The sequence below is a fragment of the Mobula birostris genome, unplaced genomic scaffold, assembly GCF_030028105.1.
Source record: "Mobula birostris isolate sMobBir1 unplaced genomic scaffold, sMobBir1.hap1 scaffold_3411, whole genome shotgun sequence".
Taxonomy (NCBI): domain Eukaryota; kingdom Metazoa; phylum Chordata; class Chondrichthyes; order Myliobatiformes; family Myliobatidae; genus Mobula; species Mobula birostris.
Window position 1 is genome coordinate 1 of NW_027276479.1, and position 25397 is coordinate 25397.

Sequence of the window (25397 nt, forward strand, 5' to 3'; positions counted from 1 at the left end):
TAGAACAATGCGGAAATAAAGAAATGAATCGTTAGAGAAAGAAGCACGTATGTCATTAAACAGATAGACAGACAGATAGAAGATACACACACACAAACACACACACACACACACACACACACACACACACACACACAAAATGCATTGTAAACGCGTAGAGGGAAAAATACTGAAGCAGTGTTGATACGTTCATTTTCCGATCAGAAATCTGATGGCGGAGGGGCAGAAGGTGTTCCTGAATCGCTGAGTATGTGTCTTCAGTCTCCTGTACCCCCTCCTCGATGGCAGCACTGCGAAGAGGGTATCTCCTTGGTGGTTGGGGTCGCGAGTGATGGTTGCTGCCTTTTTGAGGTTTCTCTCCTTGAAGATGCCCTCGATGCTGGAGAAGCTATTGCTGATGACGGATGTGATTGCGTTCACCACTGTCTAAACACCGGAAACTGCTGATGCTGGAAATCTGAATCAACACACATAATATGAGAAGGTCTGGGCGCGGACATGGAAATGAACAGACAGTTGACGTTTCCTGCAGACACCCACGTCTTCAGCATTTTCCGATACTGCCGATTGGCCCCTCCACACCAGACGGTGACTGCAGGCGGCAATTTGCCCGGATGGGGCGGGGAATAGACGAGGCGTTTCTCCCCAGTCGCCACCTCGCACAACACAGAGAGGGATTCCGGAGAGAGGATGTTGCTGTTACTGGTCCTGGCGCCGTTGCTTCAACGTAAGAAATAATCTAACACAACAATTAATCTTCAATCATTAACCAGGTTTGGGTCACTATATTATCGGAAAGATGTTAAAATAGAACGAGTGCAGAAAAGATTTACCAGGGTAATGCAATGGTCTGAGTGTCCAAGAATCAAGGAGAAATTGCCCGGACTAGGATTTCATTCCCAGCAAAATCGAGGATGCGGACACAGATTTAAAATGGGACGGGAACTGTACTGTACTTAAAACGGGACGGCACGGGATTATGAATGGGAGTCGAGAGATTGAAAGGGGACATCAGATGATGATGGTTAGTTGTTGCTAGAAATAATGACGGACATGTTAACAAAGTTTAAATATCATCTACTTATACAGAAGTGCATCGATAGGAGAGGGTCACAGGGCGATTGGCTGGACACGGTCAGCTGGGACGGTCTCGGTTGTAAACAGTGACACCATGGCCGGGTTCGGCTGAAGGGGTCCGTTCCCATGGCGATGTCAAAGTTAAATTCCAGTTTATTGTGTTTGACCAACTTACGGGCGGCAGCATCAAATGCACAGAACACCAGACGAGCAACATTCACGGGGAAAAACGACGTCAATATAAACTATTCACGACTAAAGGTCAAACCAGTTCAGTTTCAGTTTAAAAAGATCAAGATGGTCCCGGTGTTGCTGAACTGCAGTAATTCATGACCTGTCGTTTGGATACCGAATGAGTCAAGGAACTTAGAGATAATTATCATATTAATATTTTATGCTGTTTAGAACGTATATATTGCTATTTTTAGCAAATTCTTTCGCGTTATTTACCACTGACCGAATTCCTCGAAATCTGCTCAAACTGATCGCCTCGTTCGTTTTCCCCTACACTCTGTCCTTCCCTTTAACCACAGATCCCACGTACACGGGTCTTTCTGTTCATTTAACTCTCTCCACATCTCGTTCCCCTCCCCAGGAGCGACGTCGCAGTCCGTTCGCCAGGACACGCCGGCTCTGTCCAAATCTCCCGGCGAGAGCGTGGAGCTGAAATGCATCCTGGACGGCGGTAGCGCTAGCAATTATCTCTACTGGTACAGACAATATCCGGGAAAGGAGATTCAGTACATGTTTCATTCCACAACGATCAAAACCGTCAGTACGGAGGAGGCTGTGGACGGCTTCACTGCACGGAGACCCGATGCAAACACGTTCATTCTCAACTCCACCAGCCTGCGCCCGGACCAGTCGGCTGTCTACCACTGCGCCTGGAGTACTCACAGTGGCTCAGAGACAAGCCGGGGCCCGACAAAAACCTTCGCAGTCGACAGGAAGCAGGTGAGTGTGAGAACCATTGATCTGCATTGCACTGAACACGCACAAGATTGTTGAAAAACACGTGCAAGGCAGCATTAGCAAGTCTGCAGGTGACACTGAGAAGCAGTGGTATCGTTCCAGATTAGATCGAGGTGCGAGGGTGAAAACGACCTATCGAGCTGTTGCCAAAGGAGGAGACAGTGAATTGAGGAAACGAATCCTCACATGGGAGCGGTGAAGAATCCGGGGCGGCACGGTAAAGGAGCGTAGCGGGTAACGTCACAATATTAACGCGCTCGCATTCATTTCCACCGTGACCACACGGGCTTCCTCCGGTTTTCCCGCATAATCGCAAACATTCGTACATTACAAAGACTGACGGAGACGGTTTGATCAAAGTGAAAATCAATTACAGGGCCGGACAAAACAAGAGAAGCTGTCGAAACGGGCAGAAGTTTTGGGAAGTTAGAATGGGATATGATTTTCAACGTGAATGTTGGAGAACTGGGTAGTGTTGTGGAACAGAGGGACCATGGAGAGGAGGTAAAAGGTTCATGGAAGGTGGAGTCACAAGTAGACGGGGCGGCGAGGAAGGCGTTTACACGCAGACCCTCGTCAGTCAGGACACTGAGTACGGCAGGCGGGAGGTTATGCTGCAATTGTACGAGACTGAGGTCAGTTCGCACTTGGAGTACAGTGTTAATGTTTGGACGTCCCGCTGCAGCGAAAGGTGCCACTGAGCTGAGGGAGAGGGAGATTTACGAGGATGCTGCCTGGATGGAGACAGACCACTAATCGAGCTCTTGCCAGCTGACGGGACAGTGATCTGGAGAAACGTATTCTCACATGGGAGTGGAGGGTGGTAAGTGCCGGCACGGTGGAGTGGCATTACGGTGAACGAGACGCTGTTTCTGCTCTCCGATTCAGTTCCGCGGCTGTCTGTAAGGAGTTTGCACACTCTCCAGGTAACCTCTTGGGCGTCCTCCTGTTTAATCACACATTCACACAGCTTCCTACAATTTAAAGACGTGCGGGTGGGTAGGACTGATCACATGAGCCGGGAGGCCTGCTACCGTGCTGTTTCCCTCAATATAACCAGTAAAATATGAACATCTTCTTACAATGACGATGTGATCAAATGATTTTTGCGGGGCAAGTTGTTTGCATTTTCAACACAGAGTGTGGTGGGAGGCTGGAATTTGTTGCGAGGGCTGGTGGTGGTGTTGAAGGCAGATACGACAGAGGCTCAGTAACAACACGAGTTCAGATAGTAAACGATGCAACGCTACTGACGCTTCATGGGTGATGAGACCTTGGTGACGGCAGAGAGTTCAGTAGTCATATGGCCTTGGGGAAGGAGCTGCTTCCCTTCCGAACAGTTCTTGTCCAAGATGTGCGGGGCAAGTTTCATTATGTAGAGAGCGGTGCTGCCTGAAAAGCCCGCAACCACAACAGGGACAGAGTTCCCCTTGTCCCCACCAGCCTGCGGATCCAGCACATTATCCTCCTCAACTTCCGCCACCTTCAACAGGACCCCACCACCAAGCACATCTTCCTTTCTCCACCCCTCTCCGCCTTCCGCAGGGTTCGGTCCCTCCGCGACTCGCCCGTACACACGACCCTCCCCACGGATCTCCCAACCGGCACTTATCCCTGTAAGCGTAAGTGGTACACCTGTCCCTACACCTCCTCTCTTGCCACCATTCAGGGCCCCAAACAGTCCTTGCAGGTGAGACAACACTTCACTTGTGAGTCTGTTGGGGTCATCTATTGCATCCAGTGCTCCCGGTGCGGCATCCTCTACATCGGTGAAACCCGACGCAGATTGGGGGACCGCTTCGTCGAGCACCTCCACTCCGTCCGCCACAACAGACAGGATCTCCCGGTAGCCACCCACTTCAACTATACTTCCCATTCCCATTCAGATATGTCTATACATGGCCTCCTCTACTGCCATGAGGTTAAACTCAGGTTGGAGGAGCAGCACCTCATTAACTGTCTAGGTAGTCTCCAGCCCGTTGGTATGAACATAGAATTCTCCAAATTTCGGTAATTCCCTCCCCTTCCCTTCCTCTGTCTCTATTTCACTCTAGCCCTCCCCCAGCTTCCACATGGTTTCGCCTCCTTCTTCTACTACCCATTGTTTTCAGGACTATGACGTCAATGCTTCCCCACCCCCACCCCTTTGTCTTTCAAGTTACTGGTCTTTCAACTGAAGCTACAAGCATTCTTCAAATCCTTCCCCATCTTTCATTCTTCAGTCCTGACGAAGGGTTGCGGCCCGAAACGTCGACTCATCATTTGTGACTGATGCTGCCCGACCTGCTGAGTTCATCCAGCGTACTGAAAGTGTTGCTTTGATTACAGCGTCTACAGAGTATTTAGTGTAAATACAAACAGGCGTTATCCACTGAGTTTGGATAAGACTACAACCCGCGGAGAGGAAACTCGGGAAGAGAGGGAAGAGTAGGGAAAGGTGAGAGCGAGAAAGAAAAAAGAGAGAAAGTACGAGAGAGAGATAGCGAAGACAGTAAATGCTTGTTCCTGGCCAAACCCACCGCCAGCTGTTTCCTGTCACGTTAGAAGGTTTATGGTGAACGCCTGTGTGTCACCGAGTCACTGTGAGGACTCCACCCGCAGAGGTAGACGGCCGAGTGGTTCGGCAGCAGGCCGGGAGAGGTCAGGATAAACGTCTCGGCATTCGGTCTTCGGGCGGTGAATCCGTCCACGGCCTCCTGAGAATAGACGGTGTTGACAGCCCCGGAGTAAAAGAGGTTGTGAATCTCCTTCCCCGGGTATTGTCTGTATCAGTAGAAGGCGTCACTGCTGCTGCTGCCCTTTCTGACGCACCTCAGAGTCACACTTTCCCCGGGATGCTCGGTGAGGGCCAGAGGAGTCTGAACGATGGCCTGCTGGCTCACACCTGGAACTGAGACGGGGAGAAGGAAAGGTCAATAATCTACAGAACGGGAGAAGATTCGGGAAAATCGAGGAGCGAGGAGCGGCTGGAGTGTGGGGATAGACGGACCGCGTGGAGAGGCGAAATAGGTGGAGAGCGGAAGAGATATATGGGAACGGTCAGTAAATTGAAGGATGGTTGGATATCTGTGAAACAAAAGCACTAGGTCCTGAAGACAGACAATACGATAGGTAGAGTGATTAGACTGACAGGGGGAATCAGGTTGAGAGAGCGAGAGAGCGAGAGAGAGAGAGAGCGAGAGAGAGAGAGAGAGAGAGAGAGAGAGAGAGAGAGAGAGAGAGAGACAGACAGAGAGAACGAGAGAGGGGCAGAGCTAAATTTGAAAGGGAGATATGTAATAAGAACTGGACAAAGGCAGAGAAATGTCAGGTCAAGAGGGGAAGAGAGTCAGAGAACTAAGAAGAGCAGATGAAGACGAAGATACAGTGATAAAATATTGCCCAGGTAAATCGCGAAAATGAGATAGAAAGACAGAGAAAGGGAAGAAGAGTATGGGAGAAAGGGAGAGTGAGAAAGGGAGAAAGGGAAAGGGAGAAAAGGGCAGATGGGTACAGACAGAGAATGGAAAGGGATGAATACGTCAAGTGGATAAGGAAGGGCAGAAAACAACGAAACATGTTTGATGATTGAAATACAATAGGGCAAAAACACAACAGTGGATAAAAAATAGGAACGGCATATAGAAAGGGAGATGAAAAAAATGAGGGTGGAGATCGAACGAAAACGATAGGGAATAGGTTGTGGAATTATTAAACGAGGTCGACATTTTACCGTGAAGCCAGATTATCAACTGGAGAAACTGCAGCATATTTCACTCAAAGGTTTGACTTCACGATTTCGAGAGGCCGTCGAGAGTGAAATGAGTTCGAACAGGAGGCCCCGCCCTTTCCGGCCTGATGGACAGACGTCCTCGCACTGCTATTGGCTGATTTGCTCCTCCCGTTCTGAAGAGCGGGTTCGGGGTGGGTGGAGCGGAGTAGAGGGAGCGGCTGCGCTCTGCTTCACTGGCTGCGGGCCGAGCTGTGTGTGAGATCGGCCGGGGATTTCTCCGAGGAGGCGCGAGGCAGTTTGGGATTTGAGGTTCAGAAGCGCTTTGATTTTTTATTTCTCAGAACAGCCAAATAACAAACAAGGCACATACCCAGGAAACCGCGAATTAACGGTCAGAGGGGTGTCTCAGGGCGATTAGCACGGAGAGAGACAGAGAGAGGGGAGCGAGAGAAAGAGTGAGAGAGAGAGAGAGAGAGAAGGAGAGAGATTGAGAGAGGGAGACATACATGAAGAGAGAGAGAGCAGCTGCGGAGATTGACAGAGCTTGAAAGAGAAAAACGGGGCTTTAATGCGAACAGTATTTCAAGGGGACAAACAGAAAGCAATAAACACTAGGCCAACCAGAGCTATTAACTAAAACTCTCACACATGAAACGAGATGCGAACACCGCGTCTGAAACGAATATCCAAGCGTAAACCGAACACCGCTGGTGTTCGGAGTCAGTCCACTGTTCTCAGGGACGGCCAAATGCAAGCCGACAGCGTAACGTTGCTGTGCTTTGCTCGACTATAGACAAACACTATAACGACAAGCAGGGAGCTAAGTACCATCGTAATGAAGTAATTATCTGATCCCTACATATCCATGAGCACAATTATCGAATCTGCTGCGCAGCCGAGTCCTGGTTGTGACAGGGCTCCCGCATCCTTCCTTTGTCTTGGTTGTTTGCACCCTGCCGGACACTTCTCTGTCCAGGTCTGCATCCTACCAATGACCCATTGTAAGCAACGACAACCTGATGTACTTCCCGCAACACAACCAAGCTTCTCGTTTCCCGCAAGTGTACTACCCACTCTTCCACTTCCTCGTCGAAGTCAGTTGCGATGGAAACTATACAAGTGGTGTAAAAAGCGAGCGGAATGACAACGCAGTCTATCGGATTACGGACCTTTCAGACCTCTGATGGCGGAGGGGAAGAGCTTGCTCGAGGACCTTCACTCTTCAGGCTCCAGTGCCTCCGCTGCGCTGGTCGGAAGGAGAAGAGGAAATGGTCCGGGTTGGCCAGGGTCCTCAGAGATGGATACTGATTGCTGGAGACACTGTTTTATATCTGTGCGAATCTATGAATACAGCGAGGTTTGTCGACTTTTGGATGGTATCTGGACGGTTGGCTATGTGTAGAGGGACAGGTACCCACTGGATATGGGCCAATTAGAAATCCCCTTCGAGAAGCCGTGGATGTATTTCATTACCTGGTAGATAGTGCGATAGCGCCCTCCGCTGGACGGATGGATAAAATAAAATAATTCTAGACCACGTGCTCCCTTACTGGAGAAACAGAGCAGCAGGGGACAGACACTGGTTGACTAACTAACCCAAATTTCATGTTTTCAATGCGCTCCTCCTGATGTTTCAACTCCTGGTCTCAAATTGCGGAATTCCGGAATGACAGACCCGTTCTGCCGCTCTGGATGCGAACCCGCAAAGACAGCCCAAACTGGTCCTTAATCAGCGATATTAACCACAGACGGAGACCACCGACCCCTCGCTTAGTGAAATTCGTCCATGACATGAAAAAAAAGTTTGGAAATCCAGCCGGAGACAGACTATACTGACTTGTATTTAAAGGTCTTCTCCGCTGATTCCACGCTCCAGATGCCGCCCCTTTCTGATTACGTCACCTTCTGCTCCTCCTACAACTCCAGCCCCTGGTCTCCAGGCGACCAGGCCGCCAATCTCAAGGGGATGGTTGGCGAATCATTATCAGAACCGGACACCGAGATATTTCCAATGGTACATGTCCTAAAATTTATTGTGCAATAGATCAAATGTATGATAAATTACAGTAAATGTAAATAAAAACGGAAATAAATTAATAAACAGACGACTGCGCAGACAATAGCTGTCAAATAAACAAATAGACTAATATGGTATTTAATATATAGTCAGCTTAAAAACAGATGTGCGCTTAAACAGATTGTGCTACACACACACACACACACACACACACACACACACACACACACACAAACAAACAATGTGGGGCAAACAAGAGAGGGAAAAAACACTGAGGTGATGTTCATGGGTTCATGAGCCGATCAAAAATCTGATGGCGGAGGGGAAGAAGCTGTTCCCGAATCGTTGAGTGCGTGTCCCCAATCTCCCTCACCTCCCCCTTGATGGTAGTAATGAGAACAGGGCATGTCCTGGGTGTTGGGGGTCGACAATGAATGACGCCGCTTTACTGAAGTTTCCCCTGTTGAAGATATCCTCGATCCCGGGCGGAGGGGGGTGGGGTGGGGCTACTGTTCGTGAGGGAGCTGGTTGAGTTTACTTGCCGCTAAAGACATGAAAGTCTCCGGATGCAGTACAGCCGAGTCAACACACACACACACACACACACACACACACACACACACGCACACACACATACACACACACACACACACACACACACACACACACACACACACACACACGCATACACACACACACACACACACACACACACACACACACACACACACACACACACACACACACACACACGCACACACACATACACAGACACACACACACACACACACACACACACACACACACACACACACACACACGCATACACACACACACACACACACACACTCACACACACACACACACACACACATTGTTGTAAGAACTCAGCAGGTCTGGGCGCAGATAAGGAAATGCCGTTTGGGTCTTTGACCCACCTCCTTCCGCATTTCCCGTGTTCCGGATTGGTGACGCAGGCAGCAATGTGCCCGGAAGGGGCGGGGCCCTGATGCGGCGTTTTCTCCCCAGTCGCTGCCTCTCACAACGCAGAGAAGGTTTCCGGAGAGAGGATGTTTCTGTTACTCGCCCTGGCGCCGTTGCTTCAACGTAAGAAACAATCCAACTCAAAAATTAATCTTTAATCCTTAACTAGGTTCGGCCAGTTTGCTATTGGAAAGATGTTAAACTCGAACGAGTGCGGGGAAGTTTTCGCAGAAGTTTGCCAGTCTCTGCGTGCCCGAGATACAAGGAGAGGTTCCTTCGACTAGGATTTCATTCCCGGGGTAGCCGAAGATAAGGGATGGAGTTAAAGCGGGAGGGGAACGGGTACTTAAAACGTGACGGAACGGGTTTATTATGGGAGAGGAATAATTAAAGCGGATATCAGCGGATGACGACTCGTTCGAAGCAGCTGCCTGAAATACTGGCGGACATAGTGGGGAAGTTTAAACTTCATCTACTTACACATGAGTTCTTGGATTAGAAGGTTTACGGGTCTTTTGACCGGGCACCCGAAGATGGGACGAGCTCGGCGGTAAACAATGTCGGTATGAACGAGTTTCCATTCCATATCCCTCAGTGACGTTCGTTTTCCCCGACATCCCGCCCTCCTCTTTAACAAATGATCCACGTACTCGGGTTTTCCGGTTCATTTAACTCTCTTCACTTCCCGTTCACTTCCTCAGGTGCGACGTCGCAGTCCGTTCGTCAGGACACGCCGGCTCTCTCCAAATCTCCCGGCGAGAGCGTGGAGCTGAAATGCATCCTGGACGGCGGTAGCGCTAGCAATTACCTCTACTGGTACCGACAGTATCCGGGAAAAGAGATACAGAACCTGTTTTACTCCGTGGGTACCACGGCAATTCCGGAGGAGGGTGTGGACGGCTTCACCGCCCGGAGAACCGATGCAAACACGTTCATTCTCAACTCCACCAGCCTGCACCCGGACCAGTCGGCCGTCTACTACTGCGCCTGGAGTCCTCACAGTGGCTCAGAGACAAGCCGGGGCCCGACAAAAACCTTCGCAGTCGACAGGAAGCAGGTGATGTGTGAGAACCATTGATCTGCATTGCACTGAACACGCACATGATTGTTGAAAAACATGTGCAAGGCATCATTAACAAGTCTGCAGGTGACACTGAGAAGCAGTGGTATCGTTCCAGATTAATTCGGGGTGCGAGGATCAAAACGACCTATCGAGCTGTTTCCAAATGACGAGACAGTGAATTGAGGAAACGGATCCTCACATGGGAGCGGTGAAGAGTCCGAGGCGGCGCGGTAGAGGAGCGTAGCGGGTAACGTGAGGATATTAACGCGCTCGCATTCAGTTCCGCCGTGACTTTCTGGGCTTCCTCCGGTTTTCCCACGTATTCGCAAATCTTCGTGGATTATAACGACTGACTGAGACGGTTTGATCAAAGTGAACATCAATTCTGGGGCCGGGCAGAACAAGAGAAGCTGGAGACAGGCGCAGAAATTTTGGGAAGTTAGAACGGGATATGATTTTCACCGTGAATGTTGGAGAACTGGCGAGCGTTGTAGAACAGAGAGACCGTGGAGCAGAGGTAAATGCTTCCAGGAAAGTGGAGTCACGTGCAGACAGGTCGACGAGGAAAGCATTTGACACGCAGACCCTCGTCAGTCAGGGCACTGAGTACGGGAGTCGGGAGGTCAATTTGCAGTTGTACAAGACGTCGGTGAGGCCGCACTCGGAGGACGGTGTTCATGTTTGGTCGTCCTGCTGTAGGGAAAGATGCCACTGAGCTGGAAAGACTGCAGAGGGAGATTTACGAGGATGTTGCCTGGTCTCGAAGGACTACGTTATGTAAAAAGATTGGGCCAGGGTTGATCTTACACAGGTGTATAAAACCAGGAGGGTCTCAGATAGTGTGAATGTGCCCCCGTACCCGGGTAGGATGTGTCGTAAATCAAGAACTAGAGAGCACGGTTTTGAGATTAGGAAGAGATTCAAGCGTGGAGCCGAGACATCTTTTCTCCTGGAGAGTGGTCCGTGTATGGAACGAAAGAGACAGAGATAAGTTCGCTTCAACCGTACAAGAATTTAGTGATCTTGTACCTGGAATCTGTGTGCACTTCGGGCTAACCTGCAACAGGAAATACGTCATTCAGCTGGAAAACCCGGAAGAATATTTTAGCAGGAAGGTGCCAGGACTCGAGGGACTGAGTTTTTTGGAGAGGTGGTGATATAGAACTCTATCGATTGCGGAATTGTAAACTCGATACTGATAACTCAAAAGACGCATGAAAAAAATCGTGAGATGCACAGGGACCGTGAATGCTAAGGAAATAATACATTACAACGCATCGGTTCACTATGAGATGGGAGCGACCCAAAAAGGGTCTGAAGGGGCCATTTTTAAGGCAGGTGCTGGCAAGTATATGGAACGAGAGGCCAACAGAAATGGGAGAAACGGGTACATCCTGGGGACACTTTGTTCCTCCCCAGCTAGGCCCAGGGATCCCTTCTCAGATGTCATCAGGTCTGCTGAGAGTTCTCGACCACATCCCGATTTTAGGGTCCCGGATTCCTGCAGTACAGAGGTAGCCCATCATTTTCTGCATTGTACTGTTCCATCTTGTACGTTCCTCCGTGGCCGAGCGTGCGAATTCTACGTGTGACGTAATCGCCACAACAAACGTCATTTTCTAGCTCCAGCTACGCCTTGTCGACGGTGAAACAGTCCTTATCTTCCCCCGCCGTGACGCAGGAATGTCAGATGCACAGGAGACATGGGATGTTGGGATCTTATCAACCGTGCGCGCTGCGAGATGAACCCACCTGGAGTCTGAGTCTCTCGTTATAAACACTATTTTATTAATCATTACGTGATAAGGTAATATAAAACCAGACAAGGCAAACAGGTTAGCAGAGTAGTTGCATATATAAGTATGTAAATAAAGTTCCCAAACTTCTCCCAGCTCAGGTGATCAATGATACGGTCTTACGATGGTATAGGCAAAGTCAGTTCAGTTCTGGATATTGAATTGAGTAGAGTGGAGAGAGAGATGTTTTGTCTTCCCAGAGACGATGCCGTCGAGTCTTCCACGTCGTCCCCCTGCTCCCGAAACATCTGAAACTCACCGACTGTGACCACACAGAAGAGAACACCGTTTTCACCCGGTACAGCTATCAACCCAGGCGAGGGTTAAACACACCGATAGCTATCCACCGGTCACCCCTTTGTCCACACTGTGAGCAAAATCCCGACCTTTGTCGTCGGCACACAAACCCAACCAGTGTCAGTGTCTTCCGGGTCTCTGGTGTGCCTGATTACAAAGCCAGCTCACCTTGTATATATTCCACCGCAGCTGAACACCGGCTGTCCATCATGTAGCTCCGCCTTGCCGTTTCCAAGGCAACTCACAGGTTTCTGTTGCTCTTTCACTCACGCGCGCTCTCCGCTCTCTCTCCCTTCTTAAATGAACCGTCCATATTGAATAATCCTTCAGATCTCGTCTCAGGAGTGACCAAATAATTCACGGGGATGCAACATAACCTCCCGACCTTTGATGGCTCTGGGTCTGGACTCGCTTGTGGTTGTTTGAATGAGGTGGGATCTAATTTAAATCTATCTAATATTGAAAGGCCGAGGTAGAGAGGACCTGAAGAGGAACTCTCCCATCATGTCGGAGTCTAGGATCAGAGGGCACAGCCTCACTATGGAGGGACGTCCCTAAGGGATGTAGATGAAGCGGGTTTCATTTAACGAGAGGGTAATGGATCAGTGGAATTCTTTGCCTCCAGATGGCTGTGGATGCCGTAATGGTATATATCTATGGTGGAATTTGATAGGTTCTTAGTTAGGGCATCAAAGTTTATGGGGAGGAGGCAGAGGAACGGGGTTGAGAGGGAAGTAAATCACTCCTGTTGGAACGGTGGAACAGACTGGATTGGCCGAATGGCCTTTGACCTTATGTCTGCTTGCCTTATGGCCTTTTACATGCAGGACCCGTCGGTTTATTACTTCTCTGCTCCATTCCCCTATTTCCCGTTGGCCGGTCTTAGCAGATGGGCTTAGCTGAATTTACATTTCCTGTACTCGAAATTTCCTCTGCGGTCAACCATACGACTTTTGCGCGTGACGTGACCACAGCGGCAAACGTCATTTCCTGTTCTCCCCACCTTGTCGACGGTGGAGGTTTTTGTCGCGTCGGCCCATTTCTCCCAGTCACTGTGTCAGCTCCAGGCGCAGAGGTACAGGGCCGATTGATTGGCCCAGATCTTGTCGGTTGTCAAATTCAAAGTCATTTCCTCAGGCCTCTTGGCGATGAATCTCTCCACGGTTTTGCCCGGAGTTGCAAAGTTCGTGCCAGCAGATTCGAACAGGTACTGTGGAGCGTATTGCCGGTACGAGTACATGTATGGATCGCTACTGCCTCCGGATAGCGTGCAGCTCAGTTGGACATACTTCCCTGGAGGCGCGGAGACAGCCTGCGGAGTCTGATGGATCTTCTGCGAATTCGCCTGTGGCACAAGGAAAGGGCGAAGAGAACAGCAGTGAGCATGGGGGGCCGGAGAGGGATATGAAAAGAAATGGTTAACGAGGGGTGAATGAGGGAAAGCAGAGGGACGACCTCGCAAAAGAGCAGCAGCGGTCCATTCGGTCCGCAACTACTTGCTAGCCCCTGCTTAGATGTAGATGTAGACTGGCCAAGGCATTATTTATTTCTCAAGCTACTCTTGAAGCCAATAAACATTTTACTGTGCTGAAATATCAAATATTCAGGCGATGATGGAATTGGATCGAAATGTAAATCTTAAAGAGTTGTGGAATTCAAGATATCCTTGGCTGAAAGGTCGAGTATTCGAGGTGAAATTTACTTACCGGGGTAGTTGAAAATAATACCCAGAAAAAGGGCGAGGAATCTCATTTTGGGGCCTTGGCTGCCGTGTGTGGGCCCAACGTGCGCTCTTCTCTCAGTGTCTGATCTCAGTGGACGAGCAGAATCGCGGAGTGAGTGAGCTGGATGAGCTCTCAGTCCAGCCCCCACCCGATCGACGCAGGATGTGGGCTGTGGCCAAGGGCAGGCAACGTCAGCGAACGCGTGATGTGATTGGCTAGACGTCGTCCAATGATCTGCGGAGAATGCGAATGGGCGTGACGTTGTTTCAAAGGCGTGGCGCTCCTTGTGCTTGTTCGCCGCTCGGATGCCGATAGTGTAAATACAAACAGGGTTTATCCACTGAGGTTGGGTGAGACAACAACCCGTAGTGACGTAGAGACGAAAATCGGGATGAGAGGGAAGAGATGAGAGCGAGAACGAAAAGGGAGCGAAAGTACGAGATGCTGCGAGAGAGCTACTGAAGACAGCAAATGCTTGTTCTCGGCCAAACCCACCGGCAGCTGTTTCCTGTCACGTTAGAAGTTTTTTGTTGAGCGTCGCTGTGTCCCTGAGTTACTGTGAAGACTCCACCCGCAGAAGTAGACGGCCGAGTGGTTCGGCAGCACGCCGGGAGAGGTCAGAATGAACGTCTCGGCACCCGGTCTCCGGGCGGTGAATCCGTCCACGGCCTCCTGAGGATAGAGAGTGTTGGCAGCCCCGGAGTAAAAGAGGTTGTGAATCTCCTTCCCGGGGTTTTGTCTGTACCAGTAGAAGGCGTTACCGCTGCTGCTGCCCTTTCTGAGGCACCTCAGAGCCACGCTTTCCCAGCAACCTTTCTGAGGGCCGGAGGCGTATGAACGATGGCCTGCGGGCTCACACCTGGAAGAGAGGCGGGGAGAAGGGCAAGGTCAATAATCTGTAGGACGGGGAGAGGCGGGGAGAAGGGCAAGGTCAATAATCTGTAGGACGGGAGGAGTTTGGTGAAAAATTAGGAGCGGGTCTAGTGTCGGGTTATACGGACCATCTAGAGAGAGAGAGAAATTGGCAGAGTGTACTGCCAGAGAATGAGAAGTGATGACGACATCAAGTCGATAACGAGGATAAAAGAAGAGTAAAACATGTTTAGTGATTGAAATGCAAGAACAAAAAACGCAATAGTGGACAGAAAATAGAAACGGCGGAAAGACAGGGCGTTGAAAAGGTGAGGGAGGTGAAGGCAAGCAAAGGGAAGGGAATAGGTGGACGGTTGCTTAATTGTTAAAAGAGGTCGACATTTTACCCTGAAGCCAGATTATCAGCTCGAGCAGCAGCGGCATTTTTCACTCGAAGGTTCGCTTCACGATTTCCAGAGTGAAATGAGTTAGGCTGGGAGGTCCCGCCCCTTCCCCCCTTGATGGACGGACGTCCCCACGCTGCTATTGGCCGATATCTTCCACCCTTTCTGAAGAGCAGGGATGGGGTGGGCGGAATTGAGCAGAGGGAGAGGCTGCGCTCTACGTCATTTCCCCCGGACCCAGTCGTCTCTGAGATTGGCCAAGAGTTTCTCTGAGGAACTACATGGCCGTTCGGGATTTGAGGAGCAGAATTATTTTGACTTTTCTGTCTCAGATCAGCAAGAAAAGAAAGAAAGCACATCCCCAAGAGTCCATGAATTAACGGTCAGAGGTGTTTCTCAGGCAGATAAGGACGGAGAGGAAGAAACAGAGAGAAGACAGAGATAAGGAGACAGAGACAGAGAGAGAGAGACAGAGAGGGACAGAGAGAGAGCAGGCAGAGGGACAGAGAGAGTGTGTGAGTGCAGAGAGAGAGGAGAGAGGGAGATTGAGAGAGAGAGAGAGCTGCGACTTTAATGCCATCAGTATTCTAAAGGAAAATATAAAACACACGCTTGGCAAAAACTCTTACACAGGAAACTAGGTGTGAACACCGCGTCTGAAAGGAATACCCAAAATATAAATCAAACTCTGCTCGTCCTCGGAGTCAGTCCATTGTTCTGAGGGAAGGCCGAATGCAAGCCGACATCATAACTTTGCTGTGCTTTGCTCAAGTGTCGAGAAGTTTTTGACTGAAGGACAGAATGCGTTGAGGGACAGGTGCACACTGGATAGGGACTAATCAGAAATCCTCTTTGAGAAGCCGTGGATGTCCTTCATTACCTGGTAGATGGTGCGATAGCGCCCCCCCCCCCCCCCCGCTGGACGGATGGATAAAATAAAATAAATCTACAACACGTGCTCCCCCACTGGAGAAACAGAGCAGCAGGAGACAGACACTGGTTGACTGACTAACCCAAATTTCATGTTTTCAATGCCCTCTGCTCCATGCGTCAAGTCCTGGGCTCATATTACGGAATTCCGGAATGACAGATCCGTTCTTCCGCTCTGGATGCGAACCCGCAAAGTCAGCCCAAACTGGTCCTTAATCAGCGATATCAGCCACAGACGGAGACCAGCGACCCCTCGCTTCATGAAATTGGTCCATGACATAAAAAAAAAGGTTGGAAATCCAGCCCGGGACCAACTATACTGACTTGCATTTAAAGGTCTTCTCCGCTGATTCCACGCTCCAGATGCCTCTCCTTTCTGATTACGTCACCCTCTGCTCCTCCTACAACTCCAGCCCCACGTCTCCAGGCGACCAGGCCGCTAATCTCAAAGGGAGGGTTGGTGAATCATTATCAGAACCGGAAACCGGGTTATTTCCAATGGTACATATCGTAAAATATATTGTGCAATAACTCAAATATATGATAAATTACAGTAAATGTAAATAAATACACAAATAAATTAAAAAACAGACGACTGCGCAGACAATAGGTAGCACTCAAATATACAAATAGACTAAAATGGAATTTAATAAATAGTTAGATTAAAACAGATGTACGCTTAAACAGATTGTGCTGCACACACACAGACAAACAATGTGGGGCAAACAAGAGAGGGAAAAAACACTGAGGTGGTGTTCATGGGTTCATGTGCCGATCAGAAATCTGATGGCGGAGGGGTAGAGGATGTTCCCGAATCGTTGAGTGTGGGTCCCCAGTCTCCCGCACCTCCCCCTTGATGATAGTAATAAGGACAGGGCATGTCCTGGGTGTTGGGGGTCGACAATGATTGATGCTGCCTTACTGAGGTTTCGTCTGTTGAAGATGTCCTCGATGCCGGGGGCGGGGGTGCTACTGTTCATGAGGGAGCTGGTTGAGTTTACTACCCGCTAAAGACCTGAAAGTCTCCAGATGCTGTGTATCCGAATCTACAGACACACACACACACACACACACACACACACATTGTTGTAAGAACTCAGCCGGTCTGGGCGCAGATAAGGAAATATCGTTTCGGGCGTTGACTCGCCTCCTTCCGCATTTCCCGTGTTCCGGATTGGTGACGCAGGCAGCAATGTGCCCGGAAGGGGCGCGGCCCTGATGCGGCGTTTTCTCCCCAGTCGCTGCCTCTCACAACACAGAGAAGGTTTCCGGAGAGACGATGTTGCTGTTCCTCGCCCTGGCGCCGTTGCTTCAACGTAGGAAACAATCTAACTCAATAATTAATCTTTAATCCTTAAATAGGATCGGCCACTTTGCTATTGGAAAGATGTTAAATTAGAACGAGAGCGGGGAAGTTTTCGCAGAATTTTGCCAGCATCTGCGTGGCCCGAGGTACAAGGAGAGGTTCCTTTGACTAGGATTTGATTTCGGGGGTAGCCGAAGATAAGTGATGGAGTTAAAGCGGGAGGGGAACGGGTACTTAAAACGGGACGGAACGGGTTTATTATGGGAGAGGACTAATTATAGCGGACATCTGCGGATGATGACTCGTATCGAAGCAGCTGCCTGAAATACTGGCGGACATATTGGGGAAGTTTAAACTTCATCTACTTACACATGAGTTCTTGGATTAGAGAGGTTTACGGGTCTTTTGACCGGACAGCCTTAGATAGGACGAGCTCGGCCATAAATATTATCGGTGTGAACCAGTTTCCATTTCATATACCCGAATGACGTTCATTTTCCCCGACATCCCGCCTTCCACTTTAACAAATGATCCCACGTACTTGGGTTTTCCGGTTCATTTAACTCTCTTCACTTCCTGTTCCCTTCCTCAGGTGCGACGTCGCAGTCCGTTCGCCAGGACACGCCGGCTCTCTCCAAATCTCCCGGCGAGAGCGTGGAGCTGAAATGCATCCTGGACGGCGGTAGCGCTGGCAATTATCTCTACTGGTACAGACAATATCCGGGTAGGGAGATTCAGAACATGTTTTATTCCGGGTATACCGACCACGTAAATCCGGAGGAGGCTGTGGACGGCTTCACCGCCCGGAGACCCGATGCAAACACGTTCATTCTCAACTCCACCAGCCTGCACCCGGACCAGTCGGCCGTCTACTACTGCGCCTGGAGTCCTCACAGTGGCTCAGAGACACGCGGGGGCCCGACAAAAACCTTCGCAGGCGACAGGAAGCAGGTGATGTGTGAGAACCATTGATCTGCATTGCACTGAACACGCACAGGATTGTTGAAAAACACGTGCAAGGCATCATTGGCAAATCTGTCAGTGACACTGAGAAACAGAGGGATCTTTCCAGGTTAACTCGTGGTGCGAGGATCAAAACGACCTATCGAGCTGTTTCCAAATGACGAGACAGTGAATTGAGTAAACGGATCCTCACTTGGGAGTGGTGAATAATTTCGGGCCGGCGCGGTAGAGGAGCGTAGCGGGTAACGTGAGGATATTACAGCGCTCGCATTCAGTTCCGCCGTAACCGTGTGGGTTTCTTCCGGTTTTCCCACATATTCGCAAACATTCGTACATTACATAGTGAACCTCAACTACGGGGTCGGACAAAATAAGAGAAGCTGGAGAAACGGGCAGAGGTTTTGTGAAGTTAGAACGGGATATGATTTTCACAGTGAAAGTTCGAGAACTGGGAAGTGTTGTAGAACAGAGGGACCATGGAGTACACGTAAACGGTTCAAGGAAGGTGGGGTCACAGGGAGACAGGGCAGTGAAGAAGGCATTCGGCACGGCAGCTTTCATCAGCCAGGACACTGAGTACGGGAGTATGGTCACGTCTCAGTTGTACAAGCCTTCGGCGAGGCCGCACCTGGAGTACGGTGTTCGGTTTTGGTCGCCCTGCTGTAGGAAAGATGCTATTGAACTGGGAAGAGTGCAGAGGGAGATTTACGAAGTTGATGCCGGGACCCGAGGCACTGAGCTATGGAGATGGGTCCGGCAAGTTGGGACTTTGGAACGTCGGAGGGACCATACTGAAATGTCTAAAACCACGAGGGGGCACAGACAGGGTGTGCACGCACAGTCTTTTCCCCAGGGTGGCGGAATGAAGAATCAGAGGGCACAGATTGAAGGTGACAGGGGGAAGATTTAATGTGTCCCCGAGTGGAGTGGAAGCTGATGAGCTCGGTTCCCTGGAAAATGAGTTCACGCAGACCGGGTCGTTTGACACGCCGTACTGCAAACGGACAGCTATTTGGTGAAGTTGCACCTGGAGTATTGTGTGCACTGCCGGTATCCTGTAACAGGAAGTACGTCATTAATCCAGAAACTTCGCAAAGGAGTTGTATAAGAAGGATGTCAGGAAGCATGCGTCACATTTTCCCTTCTTCTTCCCCAGGCATTTTGTCAGATCGCTTCTCAGATGCTCTCAGGTCCGCAGAGAATTTCCGAGCGCGTCCCGATTTTAGTGTCACAGAGCACAGAAACAGCCCATCCTATGTTTCCTTTGGTGTGAGAGTCTAAGATCAGAGGGCACAGCTTCAGAACAGAGGGGCGTCCCCTGTGGAAAGGAGTTGAGAAGAATTCCGCAGCCAGGGAATGGTGAATCTGTGGGATTATTTGCCACACGCATCTGTGGAGGACGAGTGTTTTTCTATATTTGAGGCGGAGGTTCAAAGATCCTTGTTTGGTCAGGGCTATGAAGGGATACAGGCAAAAGACAGGAGACGGAAAGTGGATGAGGCATGATGAAATGGCGGAGTAGACTCGGAAGGTAAGATGGCCTAATTCCGCTCCTATATCTCATGGTGTTATGGTCTAAACAAGATCGCATCTGTGGAAAGGAGTTAAACAGTCGACGTTTTACGCCAAGGCCATTCAGAAGGGCTGGAGAAAAAAAGATGAGGAGACAGAATAACGGGTGTTGGGGGCAGAATGAGAAATCGCAAGATGACTGGTGAAATCGGGAGGGGGAGGGGTCATGGTGACGTATTGAGTTGGGAGGTTGGTTGGTGAAAGAGATACAGTCTTGGAGAAGGGGCATCTAACAGGAGAAGACAGATAGCCATGGAAGAATGAAAAAATCGATGCTCATACCATCAGGTTTCCCAGTCTAACAGTGCTCGTCCAAGATGTGCGGCGCACGTTCGTTTACAGAGAGTCGTACATAAATAAACAGGGAACAATGGATCATGGCTCTGATGCTAATGAGCTGAGCTTAATAGTACATTCCACTGCGGTCAATATCGCGACTTTACGTGTGACGTGAACGCAACAGCAAAAGTCATTTCCTATTCTCTCCTCCAGCTCCTCCTTGCCGACGGGAGAGGGTTTTGTCGCGACTACACGTTTCTCTCAGTCACTGTGTCGACTCCAGGCGCAGAGGTACACGGTCGAGTGAATCGCCCTGAGATTGTCGGTTCACAGAATGAAGGTCTTCTCCTCAGGTCTCTCGGCGATGAATCCTTTGTCCGGAGTTACTGTATTCGTGTCAGCGGAGTAGAACAGGTACCGTGGAGCTTCTCCCGCGTATTGCCGGTACCAGTGCATGTATGGGTTGCTAATGCCTCCGGATAGCGTGCAGCTCAGTTGGACATCCTTCCCTGGAGGCGCGGAGACAGCCTGCGGAGTCTGATGGATCTTCTGCGAATTTGCCTCTGACCCAAAGACAGGCAGAAGAGAACGGTCAGTGAGTAGGGGGAGCCTGAGACAGAGGAGAGAAGAAATGGTTAACGAGGGGTGAGTGAGGGAAAGCAGAGGGACGATTGCACACAAGAGCAATAGTCGTGCATTCGGTCCTCGACTACTTGCTCGCCTTTGCGTAGCTGTAGATGTATTTTGGCCAACGCAATATCCATCTCTCAAAGTACTCTTGAAGAAAATAAGCATTTTACAGTACTGTTATAACAAATATTCAGGCGGGAATGGAATTGGATCGAAATGTAATTCTTATAGAGTTGCGGATTTCAAGATATCGTTGGCTGAAAGGTCGAGTATTCGAGGTGAGATTTACTTACCGGGATAGTTGAAAATAAAACCCAGAAAAAGGGCGAGTAATCTCATTTTTGTGGGTTTGCCTGTGGCGTGTGCGCCGGACTTGGGTTCTTACCTCAGGGTCAGATCTCAGTGGACTAGGAGAAGCGTGGAGTTAGTGCGATAGATGGCCTCTAACTCCAACCCCTACCCAATGGGTGCGGCAAGTGGGCTGTAGCCAAGTGCAGACAATGCCACCAAACGCGAGGTTTGATTGGTCCGCCGTCGTCCAGTGTACGGCGTTGAATGCGCATGCGCCTGAAATCGTTGCAACTAACTGGCACTTCATATATTCTTGTTCGCTGTTCGCTACCGATGACGTATCTGGGAACTGAATTCGTCGTAAATTCGTCGCAAGTTTCCAAGTAGACCGCCGGTCGTTTCCTCCGATTCCAGAAAGTGCAAACTGTACCCCCCGGAGTAGCTTAGTTTTCCGTTAATACTGGGCCTATCTCTCTCTGTCTCCCTCCAACGCCGTCATCCCTCATTGACGAGAGAGTAGGGGAGAGCAAGAGAGTCAATCTTTTGAAGGAGCAGTTTTAAGGCGAGAGGGGTGCGATTTAATAACGACCTGTGTGGCAACATCTTCATCCGGACGGTTGTCATTGTACGGAACGAGCGACCAGAGGAAGTGATTTAGGCAAGTACAATGAGAAGGTGCAAGATACACTTCGACAGGGGCATGTACAGAACAGTTTTAGAGGGAAGTTTTCACTGTGCTTCCTACCGCCCAGAAGTGTGTTCTGGAACATGTGGAAGAAGGTTCACTTTGCGGGAGTCTGTACAGGAACGGTGCGGAGGGAGTCAGACTGCGTGTCTGACCACGGGAGTGCGTGGATCGCTGTCCTGCACTGAGACACTCTGTTTAACATAATTGGTTAGCGCAGTGGCGCTGGGCGAATTGGCCAGGGCCCTTCAATTTCGGTACCTCTTGGAAGTCGATGCAAATCGGTTATGTGCAGGCCCAGGGCCAGATGGTCTGCATCCCAGAATGCTAAAGGAAGTAGCCCAAGAAATAGTGGATGCATTAGTGATAATGTTTCAAAACTCTTTAGATTCTGGACTAGTTCCTGAGGATTGGAGGGTTGCTAATGTAACCCCACTGTTTAAATAAGGAGGGAGAGAGAAACCAGGGATTTATAGACTGGTTAGCCTAACATCGGTGGTGGGGAAACTGCTAGAGTCATTTATCAAAGATGTGATAACAGCACATTTGGAAAGCGGTGATATCATCGGACAAAATCAGCATGGATTTGTGAAAGGAAAATCATGTCTGACGAAACTCATAGAATTTTTTGAGGATGTAACTAGTAGACTGGATAGGGGAGAACCAGTGGATGTGGTATATTTGGATTTTCAAAAGGCTTTTGACGAGGTCCCACACAGGACATTAGTGTGCAAACTTAAAGCACACGGTATTGGGGGTAAGGTATTGATGTGGATAGAGAATTGGTTGGCAGACAGGAAGCAATGAGTGGGAATAAACGGGTCCGTTTCAGAATGGCAGGCAGTGACTAGTGGGGTACCACAAGGCTCAGTGCTGGGACGCCAGTTGTTTACAATATATATTAATAACTTGGATGAGGGAATTAAATGCAGCATCTCCAAGTTTGCGGATGACACGAAGCTGGGCGGCAGTGTTAGCTGTGAGGAGGATGCTAAGAGGATGCAGGGTGACTTGGATAGGTTAGGTGAGTGGGCAAATTCATGGCAGATGCAAATTATTGTTGATAAATGTGAGGTTATCCACTTTGGTGGCAAAAACAGGAAAACAGATTATTATTTGAATGGTGGCCGATTAGGAAAAGGGGAGGTGCAACGAGACCTGGGTGTCATTATACACCAGTCATTGAAAGTGGGCATGCAGGTACAGCAGGCGGTGAAAAAGGCAAATGGTATGCTGGCATTTATAGCGAGAGGATTCGAGTACAGGAGCAGAGAGGTACTACTGCAGTTGTACAAGGCCTTGGTGAGACCACACTTGGAGTATTGTGTGCCGTTTTGGTCCCCTAATCTGAGGAAACACATTCTTGCCATAGAGGGAGTGCAAAGAAGGTTCACCAGATTGATTCCTGGGATGACAGGACTTTCATATGATGAAAGACTGGATGAACTGGGCTTATACTCGTTGGAATTTAGAAGATTGAGGGGGGATCTGATTGAAACGTATACAATCCTAAAGGGATTGGACAGGCTAGATGCAGGAAGATTGTTCCCGATGTTGGGGAAGTCCAGAACGAGGGGTCATAGTTTGAAGATAAAGGGGGAGCCTTTTAGGACCGAGGTTAGGAAAAACTTCTTCACACAGAGAGTGCTGAATCTGTGGAATTCTCTGCCACAGGAAACAGTTGAGGCCAGTTCATTGGCTATATTTAAGAGGGAGTTAGTTATGGCCCTGGAGGCTAAAAGGATCGGGGGTATGGAGGGAAGGCTGGTGCAGGATTCTGAGTTGGATGATCGACCATGATCATACTGAATGGCGGTGCAGGCTTGAAGGGCCGAATGGCCTACTCCTGCACCTATTTTCTATGTTTCTATGTTTCTATGTGCACAAACGCAGACGCAGTGGCGGGTCAGACACACGATTCGCATCAACAGACTCCGCAATCCTAACCGCCCCCGACCAAGATCACCACCCCTCTGCTTGCCCGTCTAGGTTGCCCTCGATCAAATGTCAAAGCCAATGTTTCGTCAGAGTACATGTACAGTAAATCGCCATATTTAGCTTCAGCTTCATTTTATTGCGAGTATTTACAGGAAAATAAAGTAATAAAGTCACAGAATCTATGAAAACAAATACTTCTTGCACAAGAAAACAGAGTGTAATTAAATTTAGTCCTGAGAGGATGAGTTGTTCAGTACTTGAAAGTGTGTCTGTAGGGTGTAGGACAAATTCAGAGTTGAGGTGAGTGAACACGGGACAAATGGTTTGGCATAGAGCCCCATCTTGCGCCGGATGGACGGTTGTCGCAATTCCAGGATTCTCAGGGATGTTTGTGGATGTTCATTCATGGCAGCCTCGCCTTTGACAATGGCGCAATTTACATAGAATCAGGCCACACCTCTATAACCTCACACATGTGAAGGGAATCCGGACATCCAACAAGGGAAAATCACCCCGACATAAACACAGTCAAACACACACACACACGCGCGCGCGCGCAGACCCTGACGGTTATTACCACCAGATGAAAAGACAAATGCCGTTTTCCAAGTTTAATCGCGTCCGCCGGAGAGGACATCTAATTTCAATGACTGAACACACGGGGAGACGTGCGAGTTATGGCCGGCCACTGGTGCTTGGTCATTGAAGTTTTGACCTTGCAGTTTAGGGACATGAGTTCGGAAGGATGTTTCGAATTTTCGGCCCTCTACCAAGCTAAACCACGACCAATGAACACCAACCCTTAGCGTGGTTCTGCGCTATTTTGACTTACTTGGGATCAACCTCAGAATAAGTAGGATACAATGTGTCCCACATGCCATTATCTGCCCGAGAGAGACACCAGCCGCTTTGGCATCAGGTGCAGCAGAATGACAGCATTCAGGAGAAGCAGTTCGCCTTGACTGTTTGGACTGCGGCTGTGCCACTCGCCCGTTGACGTCTGCGTCACTTCCTGCGCGTCATGCGCCGAGCATCATTTCAAATCAAAACCCAAAAGCAGAGCGAAGTTGGAAGGCCAGTTGGTGTTGGATGACAGTTTCAGTATTTGCTGAGAAAAATACGTACGAAAGACTGTTCTTTTGATTTGGTAATTAATCAGAGGTTAAGGAACTACCACCAGTAAAAACACGATTATGAATTTTCCGTTGTGTATTATTTCCAACTCTGTCTCACTTTCTCTGTCTCTGACTATCTCTCCCTAGATACCTATCAACCTCTCTATCTGTATATCTATATGTCTATCTCTCCATCCAACGATGTATGTATGTATGTATCTATGTATCGATCGATCTCGCTACCAGTCAATTATCTAACTGTATTTCTACTTTCTGTTCATCGGTTGAAATCTCACTGGTATCTGTTCTGGGGAAGGTTTGCCCTGTACAACAGGGACGGGCTACACATGAGCGCAAGGGGGGACAAATTCTCTTCCTGGCCGGTTTGTTAAAGGTGCTCAGGAGGGTTTAAGCTAATTATTAATCTACAAATAAATAATTCATACAAACACAACATAGATTTGTTATTATTGCCAGAAGTCAAAATGAATATTGTTTTGAATGCCATCTCTGCACATAATTTAACTCATTCAGTTGTAAATGTTGCTGTGGCTCAAAGGGTGCTTGCCACGTTTCTTCAGCTCCGTGAGAAATTCGAGGCGCTTTTTTTTGTGTTAAGTGTTCCTGCGTCGTTACCTGTTTTTTTTTTCCTGATCTGAATTCCTGATATTCAGTTTTGGGTTGTGCGGATGGGAAGAATCAAAATGCAATTGCAGTGTTATGCTGGACGCGACCCGGACAGTGAAGCTCAATGCGCAGCGACCCCTATTGGTGGGAAATAGCGGGTTCT

General features: G+C 49.3%; 3 gene segments (V, D, J or C); all 3 read left to right on the top strand.

Moving 5' to 3' along the window:
- Positions 1–676: 676 nt before the first annotated feature.
- LOC140193007 (T cell receptor beta variable 30-like) lies at positions 677–7805 on the top strand. The segment is given in 3 exon segments: positions 677–727; positions 1673–2031; positions 7638–7805. Coding segments are annotated over 3 exon segments (564 nt in total).
- Positions 7806–8838: 1033 nt separating this feature from the next.
- LOC140193008 (T cell receptor beta variable 30-like) lies at positions 8839–9840 on the top strand. The segment is given in 2 exon segments: positions 8839–8885; positions 9464–9840. Coding segments are annotated over 2 exon segments (414 nt in total).
- Positions 9841–15981: 6141 nt separating this feature from the next.
- Positions 15982–18106, top strand: LOC140193009 (T cell receptor beta variable 30-like). The segment is given in 3 exon segments: positions 15982–16022; positions 17228–17280; positions 17727–18106. Coding segments are annotated over 3 exon segments (474 nt in total).
- The last annotated feature ends 7291 nt before the right edge of the window (positions 18107–25397 follow it).